This window comes from Pseudorca crassidens, chromosome 11 (genome assembly GCF_039906515.1).
Source record: "Pseudorca crassidens isolate mPseCra1 chromosome 11, mPseCra1.hap1, whole genome shotgun sequence".
NCBI lineage: Eukaryota > Metazoa > Chordata > Mammalia > Artiodactyla > Delphinidae > Pseudorca > Pseudorca crassidens.
Window position 1 is genome coordinate 45,940,382 of NC_090306.1, and position 27,008 is coordinate 45,967,389.

General features: G+C 47.7%; 2 protein-coding genes across 15 annotated transcripts in view; one reads left to right on the forward strand and one right to left on the reverse strand.

Moving 5' to 3' along the window:
- Positions 1 to 737: 737 nt before the first annotated feature.
- Positions 738 to 26,853, reverse strand: CSAD (cysteine sulfinic acid decarboxylase). 4 transcript variants are annotated; one of them, XM_067696696.1, is made up of 15 exons: positions 26,776 to 26,853; positions 9,689 to 9,825; positions 9,279 to 9,405; positions 9,109 to 9,199; positions 8,661 to 8,767; positions 8,074 to 8,189; positions 7,524 to 7,603; positions 7,158 to 7,212; positions 3,520 to 3,636; positions 3,373 to 3,437; positions 3,009 to 3,090; positions 2,389 to 2,588; positions 2,182 to 2,233; positions 1,932 to 2,021; positions 738 to 1,145 (listed from the first exon to the last, which is right to left on the reverse strand). In XM_067696696.1, the coding sequence occupies exons 2-15, from the start codon at positions 9,812 to 9,814 to the stop codon at positions 972 to 974; spliced, it is 1,482 nt and encodes a 493-aa protein (XP_067552797.1). In that variant the 5' UTR covers positions 9,815 to 9,825; positions 26,776 to 26,853; the 3' UTR covers positions 738 to 971. The 4 variants fall into 4 exon arrangements, with proteins under 4 accessions (XP_067552797.1, XP_067552796.1, XP_067552794.1 ...); XM_067696695.1 differs by lacking the exon at positions 26,776 to 26,853 and adding an exon at positions 26,217 to 26,259; XM_067696693.1 differs by lacking the exon at positions 26,776 to 26,853 and adding an exon at positions 26,104 to 26,212.
- ZNF740 (zinc finger protein 740) overlaps positions 26,279 to 27,008 on the forward strand; it is a 46,734-nt gene continuing 46,004 nt past the window's right edge. For 5 of the 11 annotated variants that reach the window (XR_010932419.1, XM_067696713.1, XM_067696712.1 and 2 more), the window contains exon 1: positions 26,296 to 26,543. The gene's annotated coding sequence lies outside the window, so the exon portion shown is untranslated. Of the gene's footprint in view, positions 26,544 to 27,008 lie in introns of all 11 variants that reach the window. The other 6 variants (XR_010932417.1, XM_067696707.1, XM_067696715.1 and 3 more) reach the window with 5 other exon arrangements.

Below are 27,008 nucleotides of genomic sequence, written 5' to 3' on the forward strand. Positions count from 1 at the left end.
TTCCTATTTTTAACCTCTCTTATACCTTTACTTTTTTACAAATTTGCATTCTCCACTATTTTGTTGAAAGATAACAAACTTCACAATATACCAAAATAATACAGCTGAAAATTTAACTTTATTATTTTCCTATTTAAAAGTAATAGAGGAGGGCTTCCCTGGTGGCGCAGTGGTTAAGAGTCCGCCTACCAATGCAGAGGACACGGGTTCGAGCCGTGGTCCGGGAAGATCCCACATGCCGTGGAGCAACTAAGCCCGTGCACCACAATTACTGAGCCTGCGATCTAGAGCCCACAAGCCACAACTACTGAGCCCGTATGCCACAACTAGTGAAGCCCGCACGCCTAGAGCCCGTGCTCCGCAACAAGAGAAGCCACCGCAATGAGAAGCCCACGCACCGTAACAAAGAGGGGCCCCCACTCCCTGCAACTAGAGAAAGCCCGCGCGCAGCAACAAAGACCCAACGCAGCCAAAAATAAATAAATTTATAAAATAAAAAGCAATAGATACTCCTTATAGCATAAAAGGGGCGCACAAAAGGTATAAAGAAGTTAATTTTCAAATTACCTGTAATCCCATCCCAGAGAAAACTATTAACATTTTGGCATATTACATCTCATCAGTCTTTTCCTATGTATTTTTGAATGCAGCTCAGATATTACCATATATAAAGTCTTATATCCAGCTTTTTCACATAACATTATATTAAAATTATTTTTCTCTTATCTATAAAAATCCTCTTTGTAAACATAATTTTAATGGCAGAGTAATATTCCATCATATGGATATACTATCATTTATTTAAACATTCTCTTAATATCAAATACTTAAAGGAGAGTTAGTGGGTCAAAGCACATAAAAATTAAGACAGCTTTGTTTCCTGGAGAGGTTGTTCTTGAGAACACGGGGAGGGGATACAGGGAGATGGTAAGGGTTGGGGGAGGGGTCCAGGCCAGCAGAGAAGGAGCGGCTCAGAGGTCCTGGCCCAGCCGTTCCAGTTCATTCAGCAGGAAGTCCATATCCGCCCGCGTCAGCGCAGGGTTGGCCACGACCATGCGGAAGAAGTTGCCCCGGGTACCATGGGGCTGGTAGCCAATCATCATGGAGCCCTTCCTCACCATGCGCTCCTTGAGGATTGGGGCCACCTGTGGGAGGAGTGGAGCAACCTTCCAGCTGCAGCCTGGGGTCAGGTGAGGGGCTGGGCTCCCCAACTTGCACCTCCCTCCACCCAGACACCTTCCAGAGACAGCAACTCACGGCTCGGATCCTGACGTGGCCCCAGTTTACCCTTGCCACCACATCCAGCCCACTGGACCTTCTCTACCTCCTGCATTCGTTCACGTCTCACCATTCTCCACGTTACCACGTGGGCCATTTTCTGCTAAATCCTGACTTTTTACTGAATCTCAACACTGCTTTTTCAGTCTAACTTCAAGCCTTCATCATCCTCGACACCTTCTTCTCCCCTCTCTGAATTCCTATAACATTTTTGATGTTTCGTATCATCTGCAGCACCTAGTACCGATCTATCCTTAGCAACCAGGACATACCTCCTGGCCTGACAGGGTTGCTCTGTCCCCAGCATTAGTGAGCAAAACTCCAAGATCTTTCTGCCTCACGTCTCTGTCCTGAGCCTGAGCTCCCAGCAGAATGCCCCACACCATGGATCTATGTACTTCACACTGGTGACTTTTCTTGTAATGCCCCTCTCCGTCTTCTTCTTACTTTCCAGAAGCATACCTTATCCCCCATTCCCAGCCTCACAGAAATGAGGACAAGTGGGTGTCGTTTTCCAGTTCACGGTCCCCACCTCAGGAGCAAGAGACTAGCCAAGGGAACTGCCATGCCACTTACAGCCAGCAGGGGGCGGAAACACACCAGCTGCATCGGTTCCCTAATGGGTTAACCAGAGCAGGGAGGAGACTGCCTACCGTAGCCAGCCTTTCACCGTAATCCGGACTCCCCTTCTTCTCCCGCAGACTGGGGGGCACGAACCAGAAACACACGTTGACAAATTCAGGCTGGGAGGAATGAGGAAGAGGAAGGTGTGAGCTGAGGAAGGGAGACCGTTCCCCTCTCACTGCCCCTCTTCCCCAACCAGGGCTCTGCTGGGGAAGAGGGGCAGTGAGAGGGGAATGGCGGGGGGACGGGGGATGAAAAAGAGCACAAGGTCGGTCGTACCTCCATGACCAACTCAAAAGTTTCCCGCTTCTTCAATTCCTCCACCAGGTACCTGTGAACACAGAGTGAGACATCATGGGTTGAGGAGGAAAGGCAGAGATACAGAAACAAAAGCAACCCAGAGAGTGAGTCAAGAGACACTAAGAGCAGGAAAGGGGTGCAGGGCTGGAGCCGAGAGAGGGGAAACGGGACTGCCCCCACTCCTACCGGGCAAGGGCAAAGGCCTGATCCACACGCCGCTCCAGCCCCTGCCCGCCCTGTGCCTTCCACATGAGCCACAGCTTCAGACAGTCCACGCGGCGGCCACACTGCACCACCTTGTCTCCAGTGTCCAGAGCCACATCGTAGAACTTGTCCTGCTGGAACAGGTAGCTGGCCTGGGACCCGTGGCAGCGCTTGAGCAGGTTCTGTGGAGGGTGGGGAGACAGTCAGACCCACTCTCCCCGCCGAGGTTTCCTCCAGAGCTGCACTGGGCCATTTCTTAGCTCAGTCCACATGCTTCTTTCCCTGGAACCAGGCGGCACTGATGGGACGGCTGCCAGCTGACTGAAACCCTCTCTCTGGGTTTTCTTCCAACACTCAGAGTTCTTCCCAAATGACGCAGGATCCCTGCGATTACGACTTAAGCCGGGAACTTTTTCCTTTGCACGAAGACAGGGGAGTGAGGGAGCCCACTACAGGGGATTAGGGTGGTCACAGATATTCAGCTTCAGATGGCATGGCAAGGAGAACGTGGTAAGGCCAGGAGCTCCTCTCAGGTGGGATAGAAAAGAAGACAGAGGTCCAGGGTGGGAGGTGGCGCCAGGGCGGGGGAGGGGCAGACCCACCGAGGTGTCCCGGAGAAGAAGAGCTGAGCACTGCAGGCCTGCGGAGAGGAGCTTGTGGGGATTCCAGGCCACGGAGTCAGCCCTGGGGTGGGCACAGCAAAGCAGGGTCAGCTGGCTCCCCCTCAAGCTGCCCAACCAGAGCCCCAACCTTTCCAGATCTCCAGTAAGAGGGGCCGATCTCACCCCGGCCCAGCAGAAGAATTTCCAGGTCTGACGTCTGACCTCCCAGCCCCAATCAACCATCTCTCCAACCTCCCTCCTACCAGCCTCCTTCCCCTACCCCCATCTGAGCTCCCTGGTCCAAGACTACTCTCTGGATCAAGGATTTGAAGGTGAGATTCAGGGCGTAGGGGGCTGTATGCACCTCTGGATCCCATTCAGGAGATGTCTATGTGTCTGTGACAGCAGGACACTCCCTCCCCAGGCGGCCTGTGGAGCAAAAGGAACAATGTGGGCTTTGGCCTTGGCCTCAGTTCAGCCCACCCCATCCTCAGGCCTGAGTACCACTCACATCCACGTGCAGCCACAGTCCATGACGCTGGCACACGTCTGCAACTGCCTCCAGAGGGTCAAAGGCCCCCAGCACGGTAGTGCCAGAGGTGACACTGACCAGGAATGGCACAGCACCCTGTGGCAAAAATGCAGAGGGAGAAAGAGGCTGTGAAGTCATCTCAAGAGCTACCCAGAGCCTGGTGCTGAGATCCAGCTCTGTAAATTCTTCACACGCCTGACCTGGGCCCTTGCAACCTTACAACGTGTTACTGTCCCCTTTAATTGGCAAGTGAGGACACTGAGATTCAGAGGAGTTAAGAAACCTGCCCCCAAGCTGAAACCCAGAGATGGAGTTCAAACCTAGGTCTGTCTGATGGTCTATTTCCAAAGTTCATACTCTTTCAACAAAGTTGAATGTCTTACTGGAAGATCAAAATGCTATTTTAAATATCCTAATAGTACAAACGTTTATGAGGAACTTGAATTAGTATTCAAAAAACTACAACAAAGAAAAGCGCAGGCCCAGATGGCTTCACTGATGAGTTGTACAAAACATTAAAAAAAGAACTGATACCAGCTAGGGCTTCCCTGGTGGCGCAGTGGTTAAGAGTCCGCCTGCCAATGCAGGGGACATGGGTTCGAGCCCTGGTCTGGGAAGATCCCACATGCCGCAGAGCAACTAAGCCCGTGTGCCACAACTACTGAGCTTGCGCTCTAGAGCCCGCGAGCCACAACTACTGAAACCCGCATGCCTAGAGCCCGTGCTCCGCAAGAAGAGAAGCCACCGCAATGAGAAGCCCGCACTGCAGCGAAGAGCAGACCCCGCTCGCCGCAACTAGAGAAAGCCCGCGTGCAGCAACAAAGACCCAACGCAGCCAAAAATAAACAAATTTAAAATTAATGAATTAAAAAAAAAAAAAGAATTGATACCAGCTCTTCATCAGCTTCCAAAAAAAAGAAGAGGAGGGAACACTTCTGAATTCATCCTATGAAGTGATTATACCCTGATACCAAAACCAGACAAAATATCACAAGAAAACTACAGAATATATCTCTTCTAAATATAGACATAAAAATCTACAAAACACTAGCAAAATAAAATCAGCAACATATAAAAATAATGATACACCATGACAAAGGGGGATTTGTCCCAAGAGTGCAAGCTTGGTTTAACATCCCAAAATCAATTAATGTAATACATCCTATCAATAGAATAAACGAAAAAAACCCACATCTCAATGTGGTTTATTGATCATCTCAGTAGACACAGAAAAACATTTGACAAAATCCAAAACTCCTTCATGATATAAACACTCAAAAAACTAGGATTTGAAGGGAACTTCCTTAACCTGATAAAGGGCAACTACAAAAACACCCACAGCTAACATCATACTCAATGGCGAAAGACTGAAAGCCTTCCCCCTAAGATCAGGAACAAGACATGGATGTTCACGCTCCTCATTTCTATTCAACATTGTGCTGAGGTTCTAGCAGGGCAATTAGGTAAGAAAAAATAAGAGCCATCCAGATTGGAAAGGAAAAGAGCAAAATTATCTGTATTTACAGATAACATTATATTATACCGAGTAAATCCTAAGGAATCCACTAAAAAAAACTATTAGAATTAATAAATGAGTTCAGCAAGTTCGCAGGGTACAAGATCAATATTCAAAAATCAGTTGTATTTCTACACATTAGCAGTGAACAATCCAAAAATGGAATTAAGAAAACAATTTCATTTATAAGAACATCAAAAAACAATAAAATACTTAGGAATAAATTCAACAAAAGAAGTGCGAAACATATACTCCGAAAACTACAAAGCACTGTTGAAAGAAATCAAAGAAGACCTAAATAAATGGAGGCATTCCATGTTCATGGATCTACAGATTGAACACATCCCTATCAAAATCCCAGTTGGCTTCTCTGCAGAAATTGACAAGCTGATCCTAAAATTCAAATGGAAATTTAAGGGACCCAGAAAGCCGAAACCATCCTGAAAAAGAACAAAAGTTGGAGGACTCACACATCTGATTTCAAAATTTACTACAAAGCTATATGAAGACAATGTGGTCTATAGGATAGACATGCAGATCAATGGAATAGACCGAGAGTCCAGAAATAAATCCTCATGCTTACACTCAATGGATTTTCACAAGGATGCCAAGACAATTCACTGGGGAAAGAACAGTCTTCTCAAAAACCGATGCTGCGACCATTTGCATGTGGAGATATATACATATTTTTTAAATTTATACTTAAATACATAGTTGAGGTATTTTCATGTTAACATATATATTCCCATCTTATTCTTTTAAATGGCTGCATACTACTCCAACAATAACAACAATCGCAGCTAATATTTGTATACTGCTTCACTGTTCTAAGTGCTTTACACATAATTTAAGCCTTACAACAACCCTATAAGTTCTATATTATGCTCATTTTACAAAGGAAGAAACTGACACAGATACATCATAATTTATCTATTGATGGATATTTAAATTTCTTTTTTAATTTTACACTTCGCTCCAGTGCACACAATGCTAAGCACTTGTGATGATGATTTATAAACTAATCCTAGCAGCAGGACACAGAGTCAGTGGATAGATACATTTAAAATGGTATAGGACTTCTCTGGTGGTCCAGTGGCTAAGACTCCGTGCTCCCAATGCAGGGGGCTCGGGTTCGATCTCTGGTCAGGGAACTAGATCCCACATGCCACAACTAAGAGTTCACATGGGACTTCCCTGGTGGCGCAGTGGTTAAGAATCTGCCCGCCAATGCGGGGGACGTGGGTTCGAGCCCTGGTCCGGGAAGATTCCACATGCCATGGAGCAACTAAGCCCATGCGCCACAACTACTGAGCCTGCGCTCTAGAGCCCGCGAGGGGGAACCCCATGCCACAACTAGTGAAGACTGCGCGCCTAGAGCCTGTGCTCCACAACAAGAGAAGCCACCACAATGAGAAGCCCGCACACCTCAAAGAAAAGTAGCCCCCTCTCGAAGCAACTAGAGAAAAGCCCGCACGCAGCAATGAAGACCCAATGCAGCCAAAAATAAATAAATAAATTTATTAAAAAAAAAAAAAAAAGAGTTCACATGCCGCAACTAAAAGATCCTGCATGCCACAACTAAGACCCGCAGCAGCCAAATAAATAAATATTTGTAAATAAATAAATAAGTAAATAAAAATGGTATAGATAGTGCTGAAACGCCCTCCAAGACGGTTGCAGCAGCTCCCATGTCCCCTAGTGCGGAGGGGCGTGCAGGGGCCTCCACATCTCCCATTGCTCCAAGTCTGCATTGCTCACCACTGGCCCGCACATCTTCCTGAACTTCCTGCACAGACCCTGCCAGCTCACAGAAACCTTCTGGGCTACACCTCAGGTCCCCAACATCCTCCCTGCGGTGCCCCTTGGGACTCCACTCAGTGACTCAGTCCTACCCCTGCCCTGCGATCCGATACTGCCCATGGGTCTCAGCAGGACTACAGTGTCCTTGCTCCCCAGGCATCCCTTCAGCCCACCAGGGAAACGGGCACAGAGATCAAGGGGAGGGATGAGGGGAGCCTTGAGTAGGCACAGGCCAAGGAACCCTCCAAGAAGGGAACAGAAGGGTCCTGTTCCACTGCCTCAGCACCCCTCACTCACTCACCTCGGCCTCAGCCAGACCGATCTGCCTCTCCAGATCCTCAGGGATCATTTTCCCTCTGGAAAAGAAAACTTAGTGGGTAGGGGAGTAATAGGTTCTCTAGGCTGGGCAGCAGAACTCGAGAGCAGGGTAATGTGCAGTTAGCCATGCAGAGGCCACAGTGTTGATTTTTCCCTAAGAGGGGTAAACAGATCTCAGGGGACAGGGCGGAGACTCTAGCAGGCACTGGTAGACAGCAGAGGCAATTCGGTGGGAACAGCGCAGGGAGAGAAGTCCGCCGGGGTGTGCGCCAGAGGCCAGAGCTCCTGGCAATGAGAAGGCACACGGCGCCAGGCTGGGTCTGAGACATGCAGACAGAAGGACCTTCACCTCTCATCTGCCTTGACCATTCGGACGCTGTCAGTGCCAAGTCCCAGAAAAGCAGCTCCTTTCTTGACAGAGTAATGACACTGTGGAGGAAGGCAGAGGGCAGGGAGGGTGGGGAGGAGAGAGACTGGTCAAACAGATGAGACCCTGTAGGCCAGGGCTTCTGAGATACTCATGGGCCTACAAATCACCAGTGTGTCTGGTTAAAATGCAGATTCATCTTCAGTAGGTCTGGGCTGGGGCCCGAGATTCTGCATTTCTAACAAGCTCCCAGGTGATACTGATGCTGCTGACCCATGGCCCATACTCTTAGCAGAAAGGGTGTGGACTGTGTACACTGCACTGGATGCCCCTCTGCTACCCCCACACAGAAGGCAAGGTGAACGGGGAGTGTTTACACAGCCCCCTTGGTTGGAAGGAAGCACATCCGCCTGGGGGCAGGCTGGTCTCGGAAGAGATGGGTCTGAGCAGGCAGAGGATCTCACAGGTCTCGGACTCAGCTGGCTGGAGATTAGAATCGGGGAGCCCAGGGTAGGCCTGTGCCTCTTCCCACCTCCTCTGATGTGAAAAGGGCCAGGGGCGGCAGTGCCCAGAGGCCCCTCTGTTTGCAATCCGGGTAGCGCTGATAGCGGGCCAGGTTCACAGCATACATGTTGGAGATGGAGCCACCTGTCACAGGGAAGGGGTGGTGGCAAGAGGGAGGGGCAGTGGGTCAAAACTGGAGCTTGGCTCTCTTGACCTCTCCACCCAGAAGAACTGATCAAAGAAGCACAAGTGATTGGCTACCAGGCCACGAGTTCTGAGGGCTCGACAAATGGCACGCTGGTAACCCAGACAGCGGGATCTGCAGATCCCGACTCCCCCTCCTTATCCGGGGCTGATCCCAGGATCCACCACCCCACCCCACCCCACCCCACCCCACCCCACCCCCCCGCCAGGACAGCAGGCACTGATGCCATGTATTATTTGGCAAACATGAGGATACGGGGGACTGGGCAGCTTCTCTCTGGTTTGGCCGGAGCCCAGCTGGAGAAGAAACAAAGAAGAATCACCCCTCCCTGCCAGCTTACAGCAAGAGAACAGTGGAGAAGGAGGAACCCTTGAAAAGGCCAAAGAAAGGCCCCCCTCCTGTTTACATACCAGGGCAGAAGACGCCGTCCCCAGAGCTCCAGCCCACCAGGGCCCGGAGTTTCTTCAACACCTCTTCTTCCATGAGGACAAACACGGGGGCGATCTCATATGTGTACCTGCCAGGAGAGGGAATGATGAGAATGGGAAAGAGACAGGGAGAGACTCTGCGAGGAGTTGGAGAGAGGAGGTGGACAGAGTGAGTGAGAGAGGGTCCAAAGAGAGGACTGAGTTGGTGAAAAAGAACAAGGGAGGAAAAGATGAGAAAAAACTGGAGGCGGGAGGCATGAGAAAGCTTGAGAAAGGAAGCCCAAAGGGTACGAGGGGAAAGACTCTGCCAGCAGAGATTCCCAGAAAAGACAGGGGGGCAAGCACCATTCTCCTCTCCTACCCACCGAGTATATCTCCCACAAACCCAAATCCTTTTGGGGAGGTGCAAGGGGGCCCGGGGATGGCTCACTGGCTGGTGTTGAGGCTCTCAGTGACAATGCGTCCAGCCAGGGCATGAGGGTCCAACCCTGAGAAGAGCTGGTTGAAGAAACGAGGGTGACCTGGAGAAGGGGGACGAGGGCTCAGTGTGGAGCTGGGTACAAATTCTAGACGCGCCTCCCCGCAGGACCCAGGACCTACAGGTCTTCACACTGTAGCGGATCACAGCCCGGCAGCGCTCCAGGATCTGCTCCTGTGACTCCCCCTCATTCCGCAGCTCCAGATCCAGAAGCTGCTTCAGCTCCTCTGGCTCCCTCCACTCGCAGACCTAGGAGGAGAAGCGGGAGATTCCGGGGGCGCTGAGGCACCCCGTTGACTGGCTGCCCAAACCACATCTCAGCAGACAGAAGACACCACCAAGCTGCACTTACAGCAAATTAGGAATATTTTCCAAGCAACACATGAACAAGGGTAAATAAACACAGTCTGGCCCAGTATGTAATCCCTGAGGCACACAGTGAGAGTGATGAATTCTGGGGAGAAGCCTGCACAGAGGAGGAAAGTTCTCAGCCAGGTTTGATGGGCAGGAGGAGGGGGGAGAAAAGACCCACCTTCTCGGAGGCACTGGTCCCTTTCCGAATGACCTCATCCACCACAATCCCAAACACGTCCCGGAGCAAGGCTTCTGCAGCCACGGCGTCCCCATCAAGGGAGAGGAGTGGTTGAGAGTCAGCCATCAGGAGGAAATCTGTGAGCAGAGCAGGAGTTATTCCCTACTCAGTCTGGGGACCCCACCTGGACCTAACCAGCAAGAACTTCAACTCCGTAATGGGCCTAAGGCCTAGCCCCAGGCTTCACTGTACAGATAAGGCAAGTGAGAGCGCCCAGGGAGAGAGCCAGCAGAAACAGGTGGGAAAGAAGTGCTGAGCAGGTAGAAACCAGTGGCTACTGCTCACCAAAGGCACAGGTGAGAAGCTTACCTTTCTGCTCAGGCCTTCGTCCAGGTGAGCTGGAAGCAGGGGACACAACTGGCTTTTTAGAGTGTTAGGACTAGGGCAGCAGAGGGAGCAAGGTATAGGCAGCAGTCACATGGCCATGACATCATTCTCATGACCCATGCCCTGAAGATTTGGGATAGGGCCAGCAGGTTGAGATAAGTTTCCTGAATAACCATTAGCTGACATGAAGAAGCGGGGAGATGAGATGTAAGGCAAAAACACATGCCACCTTCACTTAGACTGGAGAAGAACAGAGTAATGGTTTAGGCAGGCCTGAGAGGCCGATCTCTTTGCATCCCAACCCCCAGAGTCTTCTCAGAACTGTCCTGATTTCTAAAGCCCTCTTCTCTGAAGAGCAGGAAGAAAAGGAGGCCACACTGAGGAGGCAGACCGTTAAGTATAATCCTGTGCCTTGCAGGTTGAGAGTGCTCAAGAAACAGGGAGTGGCTGTTTGTTTTTGTTTTTGTTTTGTTTTTTTGCAGTACGAGGACCTCTCACTGTTGTGGCCTCTCCCGCTGCAGAGCACAGGCTCCGGACGCGCAGGCTCAGCAGCCATGGCTCACGGGCCCAGCCTCTCCGCGGCATGTGGGATCTTCCCGGACCGGGGCACGAACCCGTGTCCCCTGCATCGGCAGGCGGACTCTCAACCACTGCGCCACCAGGGAAGCCCGGGACTGGCTGTTTGAAGTGAGCACCAACTGTGTTCACACCAGGGTGCTGGGGTTGGTGGGTGGGGAGGGGGGATACTGATGCACGTGCAACAGTTACAGCCCAGGGCGCTGGCGAGATGCTGATCCCAAGCGCTATTCAGGAGAAGAGATGGATGAAGGCTGAAGCCTGAGAAGGATCTGCAGTGGGACTGGGGCTGCAACTTGAAAGCAGGCAGGAGAAACAGGACTGGAGAAAGGGAGGAAGAGAGGCATTCAGGGACAGGGGGGAATGCCATGAGCTTACATCAGGAATGAGTATGGCTGATTCTCAGGTCAGCGAAGGTGCCTGGCCGGCTGGAGAGAAGGTCTGCAAGGACGACACGGGAGCAGAGGCAGGGTGGGCAGAGCTGCACAAGAGATTATGGACAGCCTTGAGTGCCAGCCAGGCCAAGAATCTAGAGTTTATCCTGCAGAAAATGGAAAGCCACTGAAAGATTCTGTGGCAAGGATTAATGTGATGAAAACAATGCTCTCAGAAGACCAGTGTATAGCAGATGGATGCAGAAGAATGAACAGGCCATTGCTGTAAACCAGGAAAGAGGTGAGCCACACGTGAATAAGGGGAATATGCAGGCTTAACAACTTGCTGGATTATACTCAATTCAACACTTACGGAATCTACATTGGAGGGGAAGGAAGGGTCAAGGACGACCCTGGGGTTTCAAGCCTGGGTGACTGGAAAAATAATGGTGCCCATAAAAGAAATAGGGATGCAGAAAGTGGAGGCTGGATGGAAAGTAGATTGTTATTTCTTGGAAATACTCATCTAAGTGGAGATGTCCAGGGCTACAAATACGCATATGGGAGGAAGTCAGGTCCAGAGCTCTGCTGAGATGCAGGAATGAGAAGCAGACTCGAGAGGTGGGGCACAGCTGAAGCCTTGTGATGGGCTCCATTCCCCAGGGGAGAGAATGCTCACAGAGATGGCCAGGGAGAGAGGGGCAAACACCAAGGCCTGGGGAACCCGCCAAATGAGGGGGTAAGAGGATCCAGGAAACATGGAACGGAAGGAATCTTCCTCTGGTATAATCCACTGTCAGCAGCCACTGGACCCCAAGCTAGTTGAAAACACAGGTCCAAGGGACCCCAGTGGTCCTATCCTTAAACTTCTCCTCAGTAGATTGGGTTTTGGGAAACTAGGGGAACTGACTCAGCCTTGAGAATAAGACTCAATCCTTCATCAGTGCTCACTCTGGCTCCCCTGACAGGTGGCAGCAGTGGGGCGTTTTAGGTGGAAAGGCTAGAAGGAGAGACGCTAATAAAAATAGGCACCATGGAAGTACTTACCACATGTCTCATTCTGTACTTAACATGCATTATTCTCATCTTCTCAACGACTGAAGTTAAGTTTATGACCCACATTTAAAGATGAGGAAACAGATTTCAGAGACACTATGTATGTAACGTGTCCAGGTCATGCAGCCAGCATGTGGTTGAGCTGGGTCTGGACAAGGGTGTGTGGGGCTCTGAAGACCCCGCCCCTAATCGCCAGGCTCCACCGCCTCGTGCGGGGCTCCCTCAGCCACTGAGCTTGCTTTGGCACAAAGGCTTCTGGGCCAGGAGTGAGTACACCTCAGGGCCTCAGTTTCTGTAAAATAAGGGATTTAAAGAGAGAACCTCCAAGGTATCTGTGGGTGTTCATCAGCTCAGGCTGTTGGATACGGCAAGCAGGCCAGGGGAGTGGAAAACAGGCTGCAAGGAGGGAACGACTGGTGAAGAAAGAGAGACCCCAGGCTGGAGGAAGGCTTTTCCCAAAGTTCTGAAAAGAGGTCTGCAGGGAAGACATGGCTCTGTCCACCCGGCCCCTTCTGTATCCATCCCACCAAAGTCACCACCCAGAAACGAAAGGTGGGGACTTCCCTGGTGGCGCAGTGGTTATGAATCTGCCTGCCAATGCAGGGAACACGGGTTCGAGCCCTGGTCTGGGGCTCCACATGCCATGGAGCAACTAAGCCCGCGAGCCACAACTACTGAGCCTGCGTGCCACAACTACTGAAGCCCGCGTGCCTAGAGCCCGTGCTCTGCAACAAGAGAAGCCACTGCAATGAGAAGCCCGCGCACCACAACGAAGAGTAGCCCCGCTACCGCAACTAGACAAAGCCTGCGCATAGCAGCGAAGACCCAGTGCAGCCAAAAATAAATAAACTTAATAAATTAAAAAAAAAAAAAGGGCTTCCCTGGTGGCGCAGTGGTTGAGAGTCCGCCTGCCGATGCAGGGGACACGGGTTCGTGCCCCGGTCCGGGAAGGTCCCACATGCCACGGCGCGGCTGGGCCCGTGAGCCATGGCCGCTGAGCGTGCGCATCTGGAGCCTGTGCTCCACAACGGGAGAGGCCACAACAGTGAGAGGCCCGCGTACCGCAAAGAAAAAAAAAAGAAAGAAAGGTGGAGGCAAGGGCTCTGAACACCCCCAGTTTCCTCCGGGGTAAACAAGGAGGTGAGGCATCCCTACCCTCACGCCCCACACAGAATCCTGTCCTGGGGACCTGAGAGAGTTTTCCTTTTACAAAGCAAGAAGGACGTTAACCCCCAAGATAGAATAATAAAGCAAAGAAACATAAATAAACTTAGGAATAGCACTTTCGTCCCTGGCTGAGAAGATGCTGGAAGGACCAAGTAGGGTTTGTTTAAAAATTGACAAGTTTTGTATGGACAGCAAGGGGGGAAAGTGGCGGGGGTGGATGGTGGGATGAACTGGGAGATTGGGATTGACATATATACACTAATATGTATAAAATAGATAACTAATAAGAACCTGCTATATAAAAAAATACATAAAATAAAATTCAAAAATTCAAAAAAAATTGACAAGTTTTTCTTACTTCATGGGATCTTTAGTTCATAAACTCCTCCAGCCATCAACTCCCTTGTATCTTTCTTTCCTTCACTTACACAACCTAGATTGTACGGTCTGTTGTTTCAACCACTCTTTGTCCAAAATCCTCAACTCCCTGGCCCTAATGTCCTTCCACCAAATCCACCTGGCAAAACCCCAATCCAACTGGCCAGTCCTTCTCTTACCAAATCCACCAGGACTGCTGAATTCTGCTAGTGAAAACCACCTAACCATTCAAATTGGTTTTGCTATAAATTCATGGTCTCTGTGCTCATTCCAATAAAACACACCAGATTAAATGCATATGTTTACCAATACTCCTTCCTGAAACTCCACTAAATTATATCAGTGGAATTTTAAATTCAGAAGAATAAAGCAGGGCTTCCCTGGTGCCTCAGTGGTTGAGAGTCCGCCTGCCGATGCAGGGGACACGGGTTCGTGCCCCGGTCCGGGAAGGTCCCACATGCCGCGGAGCGGCTGGGCCCGAGAGCCACGGCCACTGAGCCTGCGCGTCCGGAGCCTGTGCTCCGCAACGGGAGAGGCCACAACAGTGAGAGGCCCGCGTACCGCAAAAAAAAAAAAAAGAATAAAGCAGATGGGAGACAAGAGGTGAGAGATGTGAATAACTGTAGAAGATAGAAAGCAGATGAGAAGTGGTAACTGGTTCAGAAAATGCAAAAAGTTAAAGCCACTCTGTCTGCAGAGGGTTATGCCAACAGGATATAAACTGCTTCTTAGGGCAGAAGCCCAGAAAGGCTCAAGAATTTACAACAGTAGCTACCTGGGAAGCCAGGAGGAAGAAGCACAGCTAAAAATGTGGAAATTAGATGAAAATTTATACAAGGAACATTTAGGCCCTCACTCTTCTCCCCCTGCCCATTCAGCGAGGCAACTCCCCTCTCCTCCACCTAATTCCAAAGAAGCAGGAAGTCTGTTTTCTAGAGAAACTGAAATGGAGCAGCTGGGACTTAGGGATGCCAAGCACAGCAGAAGTTGAGGAGGAGGCACTGTACTGAATACAAGAGGATTAGCAGGAGGTATCCAGTCAAGTCCTTTCTCCCGATCAGTGTTCAGAACCAGTGGCCTGGGGTAAACCTTCCAGGGTCAGGAGACTGGAGGATTCCTCTCTGAAGAAACTGACCTCAATAGCCCTAGAGAAAAGACCTGACACTTATTTCAGTCCTCGCCCAATCACCTAGTCAGTGATGCCCACAAGTCAATAAATACATCCTTTCTATGCACTTGGGCCTTCCAGTATGCCTTAGTGCCTCACTCTTAAATGTGAGCAGACAGACAGCCAGGGACTACCCGACACCTGAGGAAAGCCCCTAGTGTGAACCACAGAGGTAAAAACAGACACACTGAAAAAAGGTATTTGGTAAAAGAGGAGAAATGCAAGGAGCAGAAGAAAGCTTCAAAAATTCAGGAAGATACTGCACTCATAACAAAAAAAAAGGGGGGGTTTGCTCTCAAAAAGGAACACTCAGAGAACAATGAGAAGCTCTAGGGTTTTAAAAATATGACAACTGAAATGGCAGTCAAGAAAATCACACAGAAAGATAAAAATATAAAGAGATGGGCAACAAAACATAAAAGAACTATAGAAGATCGATCCAAAAGGCCCAAGAGTCAACTAATAGAAGTTTCAGAAACAGAAGGGGAAAAAGGTGGCAAGAAATTAAAAAAAAAAAAAAAGCTTTATAGAACAGGATAGATCAAATGGATCCACTGAATGACCAACAGGAAGACAGATGATAATATTGTTTCAGAACAATGGAGGATCCAAAGACTTCCAGAGACAAAACCCAAACCAGGTCACAGACAAAGGACAGAGAATCAGACCACATCATATTTCGCCCAACACAGGAGAGAGGTGAAGGGAATTCCCAGGACTGTGATGAAGGTAGTAACCATCTCCAGAGGCAAAAAGCAGCAATGACTCTCTCAACTGGACACACAACACTGCCTGGCAACATTACTATTCTTCTATTGTCAGCTCTATCTCCAACTCTCTGGAACAATTATTTCAAAAATTTCCCACACCTCTCAAATTATTGACCTATCAACCTTCTCCCTGTTTCCCTCTCATTTCAAATTTCTTATAGAAAATAAAAACCATCCAAACTCACTCAACTTTTTGTCACCTGCACTCTGGATCCCTCTCTGCCTTACTTCAGTATTTATTCATTATCTGGTATATATGTGCCAAGCACTTTGGTGACCACTAGAGGTCACAATGGAGAGCAAAAGACCACAGCCCTGCCCTCCTGAGGTTCACAGTCTAAAGCACAGGTCACAAACTGGAAGACGGAGGGCCAACTGCTACCCATAGACATGGTTTTGTTTGGCTTGCATAGTACATTTTAAAACTTTAAAAAACAATTGTCAATGCCGAAACTTCCAGCTTCTTGTGAAAAAAATCAGAAGATCTAGCAACACTGGGCCTGAATTTTAAGGAGCAACAATGCTGTAGTTGGAGTTCCCCCTTTATTATTATTATAGTTGTGCATTCATTGGGTTTTCTTTTCAATTTTTAGATTTTTGAATAAGCAACATATTCAGGTAGTTCAAAACCAAAATACATGAAAATATTAATAGTGAAAAGTCTAATTTCCACCCCATTCCATATGCCCCATTCCAGGTAACTATTTTTATTAGTGTCTCAGATAATCTTTCAGAGTTTTTAATGCAAATACTAACAAATGTATATATATATTATTTTCTCCTTTTTCACATAAAAGCATATAATCCCTGTTGTGCACCTTGCATTTTTTCAGTTAACAGTATATGAGTGATCATATAGAACGTATAGAACTTCCTCATTCTTATTTTTTAATATAACAGCTTTATTGAGATAATTTACATACTCTAAAGCATATCCTTTTAAATTGTACAATTCAGTCCCACCTGGGGTACCAAAAAAATTTTTAAATAAAAAATAAATAAATTGTACAATTCAGTGGTTGTTCATGTAGTAACAAAATTGTGCCACCATCATCACTAATTCCAGAACATTCTCATCCTCACAGAAAGGAACTCCTCATTCTCCCCTCCCCCCACCACTGACAACCACTCATCTTTTTTCTGCCTCTAAAGATCTGCCTATTCTGGACACTTTCACATAAATGGAAACAAACAGTATGTTATCTTCTGTGACTGGCTTCTTTTACTTAGCATAATGTTTTCAAGGTTCATCCATGTTGTAGCATGTATCAGAACTGCGTTCCCTTTTATGATCAGATAATATTCCATTGTATGGATATACCACATTTCAAGTATCCATCAATTGATGGACATTTAGGTTGCTTCCACAATTAAGCTATTGTGAATAATGCTGCTATGAACATTAATATACAATTTTTTGTGTGGACATGTTTTCAATTCTCTTGGGTACATACCTGGTAGTGGAATTGCTAGCTCATAAAGTAACTTTACGTTTGACTTTTTGTTGTTGTTGCGCCAGGCCTTAGTTGCAGCTCACAGACTCCTTAGTTGCAGCAGGAGGCCTCCTTAGTTGTGGCATGCGAACTCTTAGTTGCGGCATGTATGTGGGATCTAGTTCCCTGACCAGGGATCGAACCCAGGCCCCCTGCATTGGGAGCGAGGAGTCTTAACCACTGCACCACCAGGGAAGTCCCACATTTAACTCTTTGAGGAACTGCCGAACTGCTTTCCAAAGTGACTACACTATTTTACATTCCCATGAGGGTTCCCATTTCTCCACATCCTTGACAGACTTGTTATTGTCTGTCTTTCTGATTACAGCCATCTGCATTTGTAACTTTGATAAGGATTGCCAACATCCATAGAGGTGACACCAATGTATGAAAGCGTCTGTGTTCTCAGCCTCAGTAACAGAGCATGCTGTCAAACTTCTGAATCTTTTTAATTCGAGGAGTAAAAAATATCTTAGTATAGCTTTATTTTGGTTGAACTCCAGTATTAGTCAGTTTTGCTGTGGTAACTAATGACTTCAAAACCCCACCGTCTTGGGACTTCCCTGGTGGTCCAGTGGTTAAGACTCCGTGCTTACACTGCAGGGGGCGAGGGTTCGATCTCTGGTTGGGGAACTAAGATCCTGCAAGCCGTGCACGGTTGCGGGGCAGGGGGGACCACTGCCTTACAACAGAGATTTATTTCTCTTTCAAGGTTTATATTGGTGGTAGGGTTGGCTATAGCTCTGATTCATATGCCTTTATTCCAAGACTCAGGCTGAAGGAACAGCCCCTACTTGGGACACAATGTTCTCACAGAAGAGAAAACCATGCACCAGCTCCTAAAACTTCTGCTCAGACCTAGCATACGGCATATCTGGTCAGATCCAGTTGACCAAAGCAAGCCCTGGGGCAGTGGGGTGAGGATGTATATTCCTCCCACAAGGGGGCACTGTGAAGTGCATGACAATGGATGATGATTGGATGACAATCCTCAGAAGAGGACTGGCCACAGGCCCTTAGAATTTTGCATTCTGTTTCACCTCAGTCCACACTAGTCCACCTCACTCATCTGCTTTACCTGCCTGGCCCTGTAGACATCTGAGTTGGACCCATTGGTCTAAGGGGTTCCTCTCCTTCTCCTTCAGGGATACCCTGTTGATGACCCCCGCCGCCCATTTCTCCAACTCTTCTTCCCACTACCTCTTTCTCACAGCATTTTATTTTTTATTTTATTTTTTTTTTTGCGGTATGCAGGCCTCTCACTGTTGTGGCCTCTCCCGTTGCAGAGCACAGGCTCCGGACGGGCAGGCTCAGCGGCCATGGCTCACGGGCCCAGCCGCTCCGCGGCATGTGGGATCCCCCTGGATTGGTGCACGAACCCGCGTCCCCTGCATCGGCAGGTGGACTCTCAACCACTGCGCCACCAGGGAAGCCCTCTCACAGCATTTTAAATTGTCTAAACCTCTCACAACACATTCCCACTCCAGCCACCTCCTCTTCTCAGCCAACCTTCTTAAAAGAGTTGTCTCCACCCCATCTTCATTTCCTCTCCTCTCACACTTTCCTGAGCCCACCACCACGTAGCTTACACCTTCAATGCCACCAAGAACATCCCTGCCTCCAAATCCAATGGACACATATCATCTTTATCCTACTTGACCCCTCTGGAGCCAACAGACATAGTTTGCCATCCCATCTTGAAACATTTTCTTTCACTGGCTTCCATATGACTACCCCTGACCATTTCTTAGTTCCCTTTGCCTTTTCACCTTCCTCCGGCCCTCCCTCAGGGTTCTATCCCATGGCCTCTTTCATCTGTGTTCTGCACCTCTCCCTGGACAATCTACTCTGTTTCCAGGGCTACATGCTGGTGACTCCTCCATCCCAGACATCTCTCCCCAGCCAAGATCCATGACGCCACCTGCCTAATTTGGAAGTCTCACAGGACTTCACACTCAACAGGTCCAAAAGTGGACTCATTATGAGGCTTTTTCTTGAGGCTCTTTTTCTTGAGTTCCCTGGTTAAGTGAATGGTACCATCTTCTGAAACCTAGATTCTAACTGAGCTCCTGCCTCCTCATCCTTGGCTGATTTTTTTCCTTTTTATTTAGTCTTCAAATGTTATATCTTTATTTCTCATTCAAAACATCAGCAGGAAAAAAAAAAAAAAAAACCATCAGCAGAGGGGCTTCCCTGGTGGCACAGTGGTTGAGAGTCCACCTGCCGATGCAGGGGACACGGGTTCGTGCCCTGGTCCGGGAAGATCCCACATGCCGTGGAGAGTCTGGGCCCGTGAGCCATGGCCGCTGAGCCTGCACGTCCGGAGCCTGTGCTCCGCAATGGGAGAGGCCACAACAGTGAGAGGCCCGCGTACAGCAAAAAAAAAAAAAAAAAAAAAAAATCATCAGAACATTAAAACCTGGATAAAGCTTTTTCTTCTGTGTTATGCTGTAAAATTCTTTTCCTTAAAAGCACTTTAAAGGGAAGTGGTAACTTTACAGTGGAGAAATCTGGTGGACACCACCTTACCCAAGTGATCAAGGCTAACATCACCAGTAATGGGATGGATGGACATCGTGGGCCTTCTGACGTTAGGTATGGAAAAATGGCAAAAACGCACAACCTGAATTTAAACATGAGGAAACAGATGTTTCTAAATTGAGGATCATTCTACAAAACAATGTAGCCTGTAATCTTCAAAACTGTCAATATCATGAAAATCAAAGAAAGACTGAGGAACTGTTCCAGATTGAAGGAAACTAGAGACATTACAACCAAAAGGAATATGTGATCTTAAATAGGCTCCTGGATAAGGAAGAAAAAAACCTGCTGTGAAGAAAGTTACTGGAAGAACTGGTGGAATCTGACAATGAAAGGCCTCATAACTATTAGAATTCTTCTATCAGTGCTCCATTTCCTGAACTTGATCATTGCATCGTAGTTATGTAAAAGAATATTCTTATTCTTAGGAAACGTGCTAAATCATTTAGCAGCAAAGAAGCACTGTATATGCACTTTCAGTTCAGAAAACAATACTGTGTGTATGTACCTACAAGCATTTTAAATTTATTTATTTTATTTATCTTATTTTTGGCTGCATTGGGTCTTTGCTGCTGTGCGCGGGCTTTCTCTACTTGCGGCGAGCGGGGGCTACTCTTCATTGCAGTGTGCGGGCTTCTCATTGCTGTGGCTTCTCTTGTTGCGGAGCATGGGCTCTAGGCACGCATGCTCAGTAGTTGTGGCATGCGGACTCTAGAGCACAGGCTCAGTAGTTGTGGCGCATGGACTTATTGCTCCGCGGCACGTGAGATCTTCCCAGACCAGGGCTCGAACCCGTGTCCCCTGCATTGGCAGGTGGATTCTTAACCCTTACAAGCATTAAAAGAAAGAAACAAAAAACAGCTTTATTGAGATACGATTCACAAACCACAAAACTCACCCTTTTAAAGTGTACAATTCAGTGGTTTTTAGTATATTCACAAAGTTGTGCATTGATCACACTGTCCAGAACATTTTCATCATCCCAAAAAGAAACCCCATAACTGTTAGCAGTCACTCCCCATGCACTTTTTTTAAAAACTGGAAAAGATGGGAAAAGTCTTCAAAATACTAACTGCGGTTATTTCTCAGTATCGGGATTATAGATGATTTTCATTTTCTTATTTACACACTTCTATATTTTTATAATTTTATATGATAATTCCATTGACTTATGTAATTAAAATAAATATTATTTTTAAGCAACGTAAAAGATTAAGGAGGAATGAAGGGGCAACAAGAATTCCAAACTATACAAATTGCCAGGCTCATAAAAAGAAACGAAATTGAGCTACCTGTAATGAGGTGGATAGACCTAGAGTCTGTCATACAGAGCGAAGTAAGTCAGAAAGAGGAAGACAAATACCGTATGCTAACACATATATATGGAATTTAAAAAAAAATGTCATGAAAAACCTAGGGGTAAGACAGGAATAAAGACACAGACCTACTAGAGAATGGACTTGAGGATATGGGGAGGGGGAAGGGTAAGCTGTGACAAAGAGAGAGAGGCATGGACATATATACACTACCAAACGTAAAATAGATAGCTAGTGGGAAGCAGCCACCTAGCACAGGGAGATCACCTCGGTGCTTTGTGACCTCCTGGAGGGGTGGGATAGGGAGGGTGGGAGAGAGGGAGACGCAAGAGGGAAGAGATATGGGAACATATGTGTATGTATAACTGATTCACTTTGTTATAAAGCAGAAACTAACACACCATTGTAAAGCAATTATACTCCAATAAAGATGTAAAAAAAAAAACAAAAACAAATTGCCAGGCTCAAGGAATGACCCGATTACACCACGTGGTTTCCCAACTCTCCTCAATCAACTCTCATCTAAAAGGTCTACCAGGTGACAAAGGTAGCCACATACTGCTCATTTCTACTATGCAGCCTAACTGGCTCTCAGAGAGAGGAACGAGTTCAGGTAGTTCAACAAACACTGACTATCTAATGCCTGGCACTGCCCCAGGTGTTGTGTCTGCCCTGTTTGCTCCAGCTAACAGGCCAGGAGGGAAGCCAGCACATAAAATAAAAGCTTGCTCCTCACTAAAGAAAGGGAGGGCTGGTTAACTCTGCTCAATTGGCCCAGGGCAACCTTCAAAGAGAAAACATTCCGGCTGTCCTTAAGGCAATAGAGATCTGGTACAGGAAAAGACTAATCGGTAATCATTACAATACTACCTGAAAAAGAGATGGGGTGGGCCTGAGGGGACAGTGTACCAGAGAAGGTGGGGAAGGTCGCCCAGGAGGAGGCCTGCCTGAGGGCAAAGGGATTAGGGCAGTTGCTTCTTAAAGCACTTTCAGCCAGGCTTATTGTGAGAAAGTGAAAACACTGACCTAGCTGTCTACCTATTAACAAACCCCACCGACTCAACACCCACGTTAACAGTGGCTCCAATTCTTATGTGTACAGTGTTTTCCCCTCTTCTAGACTGTAAACTCCTGGGAAGAGAGGTCTAAGTCTTATCTTTCCTTAAGTAAAGCACCAAATATGAAATAGGCATTCAGAAAAATGTTAGTTTTCATCTTTCCCACTCTCCTCTCCCTTCCCCCAAAGTCTTCCACAAACTTGAATAAACTATTTCCAGGTACTGAAAAATGATGCTGCACTACACTTACATTGATATGCATAAACCAAAAATCAGTATTAAAGATAACTTAGAAGATTTGCAAAGGGTTTTTTTTTTCTTCGTAAAGCCTTCTCACCTATGATCTCATTTGAGCCTCACAGTAGTGCTAGAAATTTGCCTGAAAAAGTATTTATTCACCCTCATTTTCGAGTCAAGGGCTCTTGAGACAAAAGAAAAGTGAGATTAATTTGTCCAAAATTACAAAGGTGACATGGGAGGAAGCCTAGATCACTGATTTTCTGGCATCTAGGCTAGTACCTCTCCCATTACATTATTGGTCCCTTTTAAGTCTGGCACTACTCACCACACACACACACAAACAAACTGCAGGGACTTCCCTGGTGGTGCGGTGGTTAAGAATCCGCCTGCCAATGCAGGGAACACGGGTTCGAGCCCTGGTCTGGGAAGATCCCACATGCCGCGGTGCAACTAAGCCCGTGTGCCACAACTACTGAGCCTGCGCTCTACAGCCCACAAGCCACAACTACTGAGCCCACGTGCTGCAACTACTGAAGCCCGCACTCCTAGAGCCCGTGCTCCACAACAAAAGAAGCCATTGCAATGAGAAGCCGGCATACCACAACAAAGAACAGCCCCCACTGACCACAACTAGAGAAAACCCGCGCACAGCAACAAAGACCCAACGCAGCCAAAAATTAATTAATTTAAAAATAAATAAAGAAAATAAAAATTAAAGAAAATAAACTGCAGCTGAGATAAAGACATAAAACTGAAAACATACAACCATAAAAATACCAGAAGGAAGTACAGGGAAATATTTCTATAATCTTGAGGTAGCATATCACAAAAACCCAAAAGCCACAGGCAGATCTGACTACATAAAACTTTTAAAATTCTGTGTAAAGAAAGACACCATTAAAGTGGTTAGGGACTTCCCTGGTGCTCCAGTGGCTAAGACTCTGCGCTCCCAATGCAGCGGGCTGGGGTTCAATCCCTGGTCAGGGAACTAGATCTCGCGTGCCACAACTAAAGATCCCGCACGTGGCAACGAAGATCCCACGTGCCACAACTATGACCCAATGCAGCTACATAAATAAATATTTTTTAAATAAATAAAGTGGTTAAAGATGATTTATGGCTTTATTTCCCCTCCCCCACCATTATTTTACCTACTCATTGCTTTCCAAAAACGGTTTTTGCTTTCCTCGCAATTTTTCCTTTCCATGCAGATTTAAAAGTCAGCTTAAGTTCCATGCAAAGTCCCGTTTTAATAAGAATTTAACCTAAAGTAAAAACTGTGTCTCTGCAATATTAAGTCTTCCTATTCACGGACATGGTAAAACTCTCCATCTAATCAAGACTTTTGGGAATTCTCTGGCAGTCCAGTGGTTAGGACTCAGTGCTTTCACTGCCTTGGCCCAGGTTCGATCCCCGGTCGGGGAACTAAGATCCCGCAAGCCGCGTGGTGCAGCCAAAAATAATAATCAGCCCTTTTTTTCTTCCACTAAAATAATCTGATTTTCTTAATGCATAATTTGCAATTTCCTATTAAATTTACGTCTATAATGTAACATTTTTATTGTGAATGAGAACCTTCTATGACATTTTTATGGTTGATTATTGTTCTCATATCTTATTTATATAATTTTTGTTTGTTAATCGTATATCTGGTGATGCTGCTGAACTCACTGGTTTTAGTATCTTGTCAACTGATACTCTTTGTGGATGGATATATCATGTGAAAATAATGAGTATAAAAATATGAAAATAATAATGACTTTTGAGTGGCCAGTAGCTTTAATAGAATATTAGTTTTGATTGTAAACATTCTTGTCTTGCTCCTATTTTCATAGGAATGTTTCAAATATTTTCCCATAAAGCATAACTTTCACTCTAAGAAAAGTTCAAAGATAAATGAAAAACTAAGAGAAAATATTTTAAAAGCATATGACAAATGAAAAGTTAATATAACATAGAGATTACTACCAATCAATACGAAATAGACAAATGATCTTTTTTTCCTTAACAGGCAAAAGATGTGAACAGGCAGTTTACGAAAACAATTAAAATGGTCAAAAAGCAACAAGAGGGGCTTCCCTGGTGGCGCAGTGGTTGAGAGTCCGCCTGCCGATGCAGGGGACACGGGTTCATGCCCTGGTCCGGGAAGATCCCACATGCCGGCGGAGCGGCTGGGCCCGTGAGCCATGGCCGCTGAGCCTGCGGGTCCGGAGCCTGTGCTCCACAACAGGAGAGGCCACAACAGTGAGAGGCCCGCGTATCGCAAAAAAAAAAAAAAAAAAAAAGCAACAAGAGATGCTCAACTTCACTATTAACGACATGCAACTTAAAATAATGAAATTACTATTTTTCACCTATCAAGTTGGCAACTGTACAAAAATTCATAGCATCCAGTATTGCCAAGGTTGTAGGAAATGGGGACATTCACACATGGCTCTGAGTGTGTAAATTGTTACAAACTTCTGAAATTCAATTTCACAGAATTTATTAAAATTTAAAATGCACATATCCTACCTACGAATCTATCTAGAAAAACAAAAAGAAACTATACGTATACAAAAAAGCTATAAGTAACCTAAATGTTCATCAGGATGGGTCTAGACAAATTAAAATAGTTGGAATACTATGCAACAATTTTTAAAATGTGAAATGACTTAGAAAATGTCTAAAATACACTTGTGTGGTCCATTGTAGGTGCTCAAAAATATGTTTTGGATGAAATAACAAATTTATGAACATAGAAAAAAGCTTGGATGTATATACACCAAACTTGTAAAAGTGACTACCTTCAGGAGCATGGAATAGTAAATGGCAAAATATTTTTTGCCTTTTAATTCTTTTTTTTTGGGGGGGGGGAGGTACGCGGGCCTCTCACTGCTGTGGCCTCTCCCGTTGCGGAGCACAGGCTCCGGCCGCGCAGGCTCAGCGGCCATGGCTCACGGGCCCAGCCGCTCCGCCGGCATGTGGGATCTTCCCGGACCGGGGCACGAACCCGCGTCCCCTGCATCGGCAGGCGGACTCTCAACCACTGCACCACCAGGGAAGCCCATGCCTTTTAATTCTTTTGTGCCATGTGGACTTATTAAAATAAGCATGAGCTAATTTTTTTAAATTAAAGATTTATTTCTGATGATCTCGCTCCATTTTATCTGTTCTATGATGATCCTAACAGCACAAGGATTTGCTGTCAATTACTCAAAAAATGGAGCGCTCAGGGAAATTAAATCTGTGTACAAAAGGTAGCTGGCAATTCTTCTTTCATAAATATTTTTTTTTCTTTTGGCATCTCTGTTAATTCTCCTAAACTCACAATCTGACACACCTAAATAGAATCGACATTTCCTTCCATCAAGTGCACTAAATGCATAGCCCATCTTTGGCAGAACCCCTCCCTAAAGTTGGGAGTAGAATTTAAAGAAAGGCTCAAGTTTTCCTAATGTAGCCGGTCCCACGGGCACCCTGCATCGCTAAGTCTCCAAAGAGATTACATTCTCCTACTGAGGGGAGTCCTATGGCTTTTTCCAGGCGAGGAGACCAATGTTAGATTGTGGACGGTCTGGAATAAAGGCGGAAGCGATATAGGGAAATCAGAGGCTTCGGGGTGCGCAGACCATGCCAGGGCATCCGTTCTCAGAGTGGAGTCGAGTGTACTCGGCAGGAGCGTGCAAAAAAAGTTAACTCCCCTCCCAACTGACGCGGCGGCCCTCAGAATCTGCAGATCTGGGCCTGATGGAAAGGTCGGGTAAAGATGACCTCGACCGAATTACATGAAAAAGTCTGGTACGAAGTATTCTGGCTTTATTTGGGGCTCCAGGCTCAGAAGCGACAGGGAGAACATCTGGGAGGAAGGGAGAGTGATGGCGGTTCTTCAAGGAGTCCTAACCAGCTCACCTGGCAAAACCGCTCAACTAACACTCAGCGTACCAACATTTCAGGGCCCTCGTTCCTTCCCTGAATCAAGATGGCCGCCGGGGCGCGCCCCTACAACGGCGCAAGCGCCGTACCTCCGATCCTCCCTCTTCCCGTCCTTCCGCGCGCCGGCACCGCCCACTCGCCAGCTGCACTCCCTCGGTGAGCCCTCAGCCTCACCCCCTTTCTGTCTGCCCCCGCCCGTCCAGGGTCGCGAGCCCGGAAGTGGATAATGCTGCTCAGGGGGGAGAGGACGAGGGGGGAAGGAGAAGTGCTTCCGGGGAAACGGGTCCCGGGTTGGTGTTTGTAAACTTGCCTCGGTTGCGGCGGGGGCAGCGGTGGCCACGGGGTTGGCACGGCGTGCTGCGGCCTGGAGGAGGGGCCGCGCGGCCGGGGAGACAGCAGGAGGCCGCGCCTGGCAGGTAGGAGCACGCCCCAGGGAGCGCAGCGTCGTCTGGGCAGACGGCAGCGCTTCAGCAGTTCGCAGGCCGTGGGGCGCCCCGCGGGAAGGGGGAGGGGAGGGGAGGAGGGGCGCGTGGCGAAGGGAGGGCGCTCCCGGGGAGGGGTAGGGGCCGCGCGCACATCACCGTCTGGCCGCGTCACCGGCTGGGCTGAGGGGGCTTGCTCTGAAGGGACGCGGGCGCGAGCACGCACCTTGCGCGCTCCTCGGCTCTCTCCGGGTGCGTGCGGCGGGCGCAGCGGCTGGCTGGCTGGCTGGCTGGCTGGCGCGAGGGAGGGAAGATGGGAGGGAATGCACAGAGCTGGGCTTCGCCTCCCTGCCTTCCACCTCCGCAGCGAGTTTACGTACCTTCGGGCTGACTCGGAGAATGCGCACGTGTGGGCCGGCCCGGGCACGTACTGCCGGTTCGATTTCTGCCTGCTGCCCA

Excerpts from the sequence above, each read along its gene's own strand:
- CSAD (XM_067696696.1), bottom strand. The coding sequence starts at position 9,814 with ATGGCTGACTCTCAACCACTCCTCTCCCTTGATGGGGACGCCGTGGCT. Across the intron at positions 8,190-8,660 it reads GGACGGCGTCTTCTGCCCTG|GTGGCTCCATCTCCAACATG; the intron begins GTATGTAAACAG and ends TCCCTGTGACAG. Across the intron at positions 2,589-3,008 it reads TTCTTCTCCGGGACACCTCG|AACCTGCTCAAGCGCTGCCA; the intron begins GTGGGTCTGCCC and ends CACCCTCCACAG.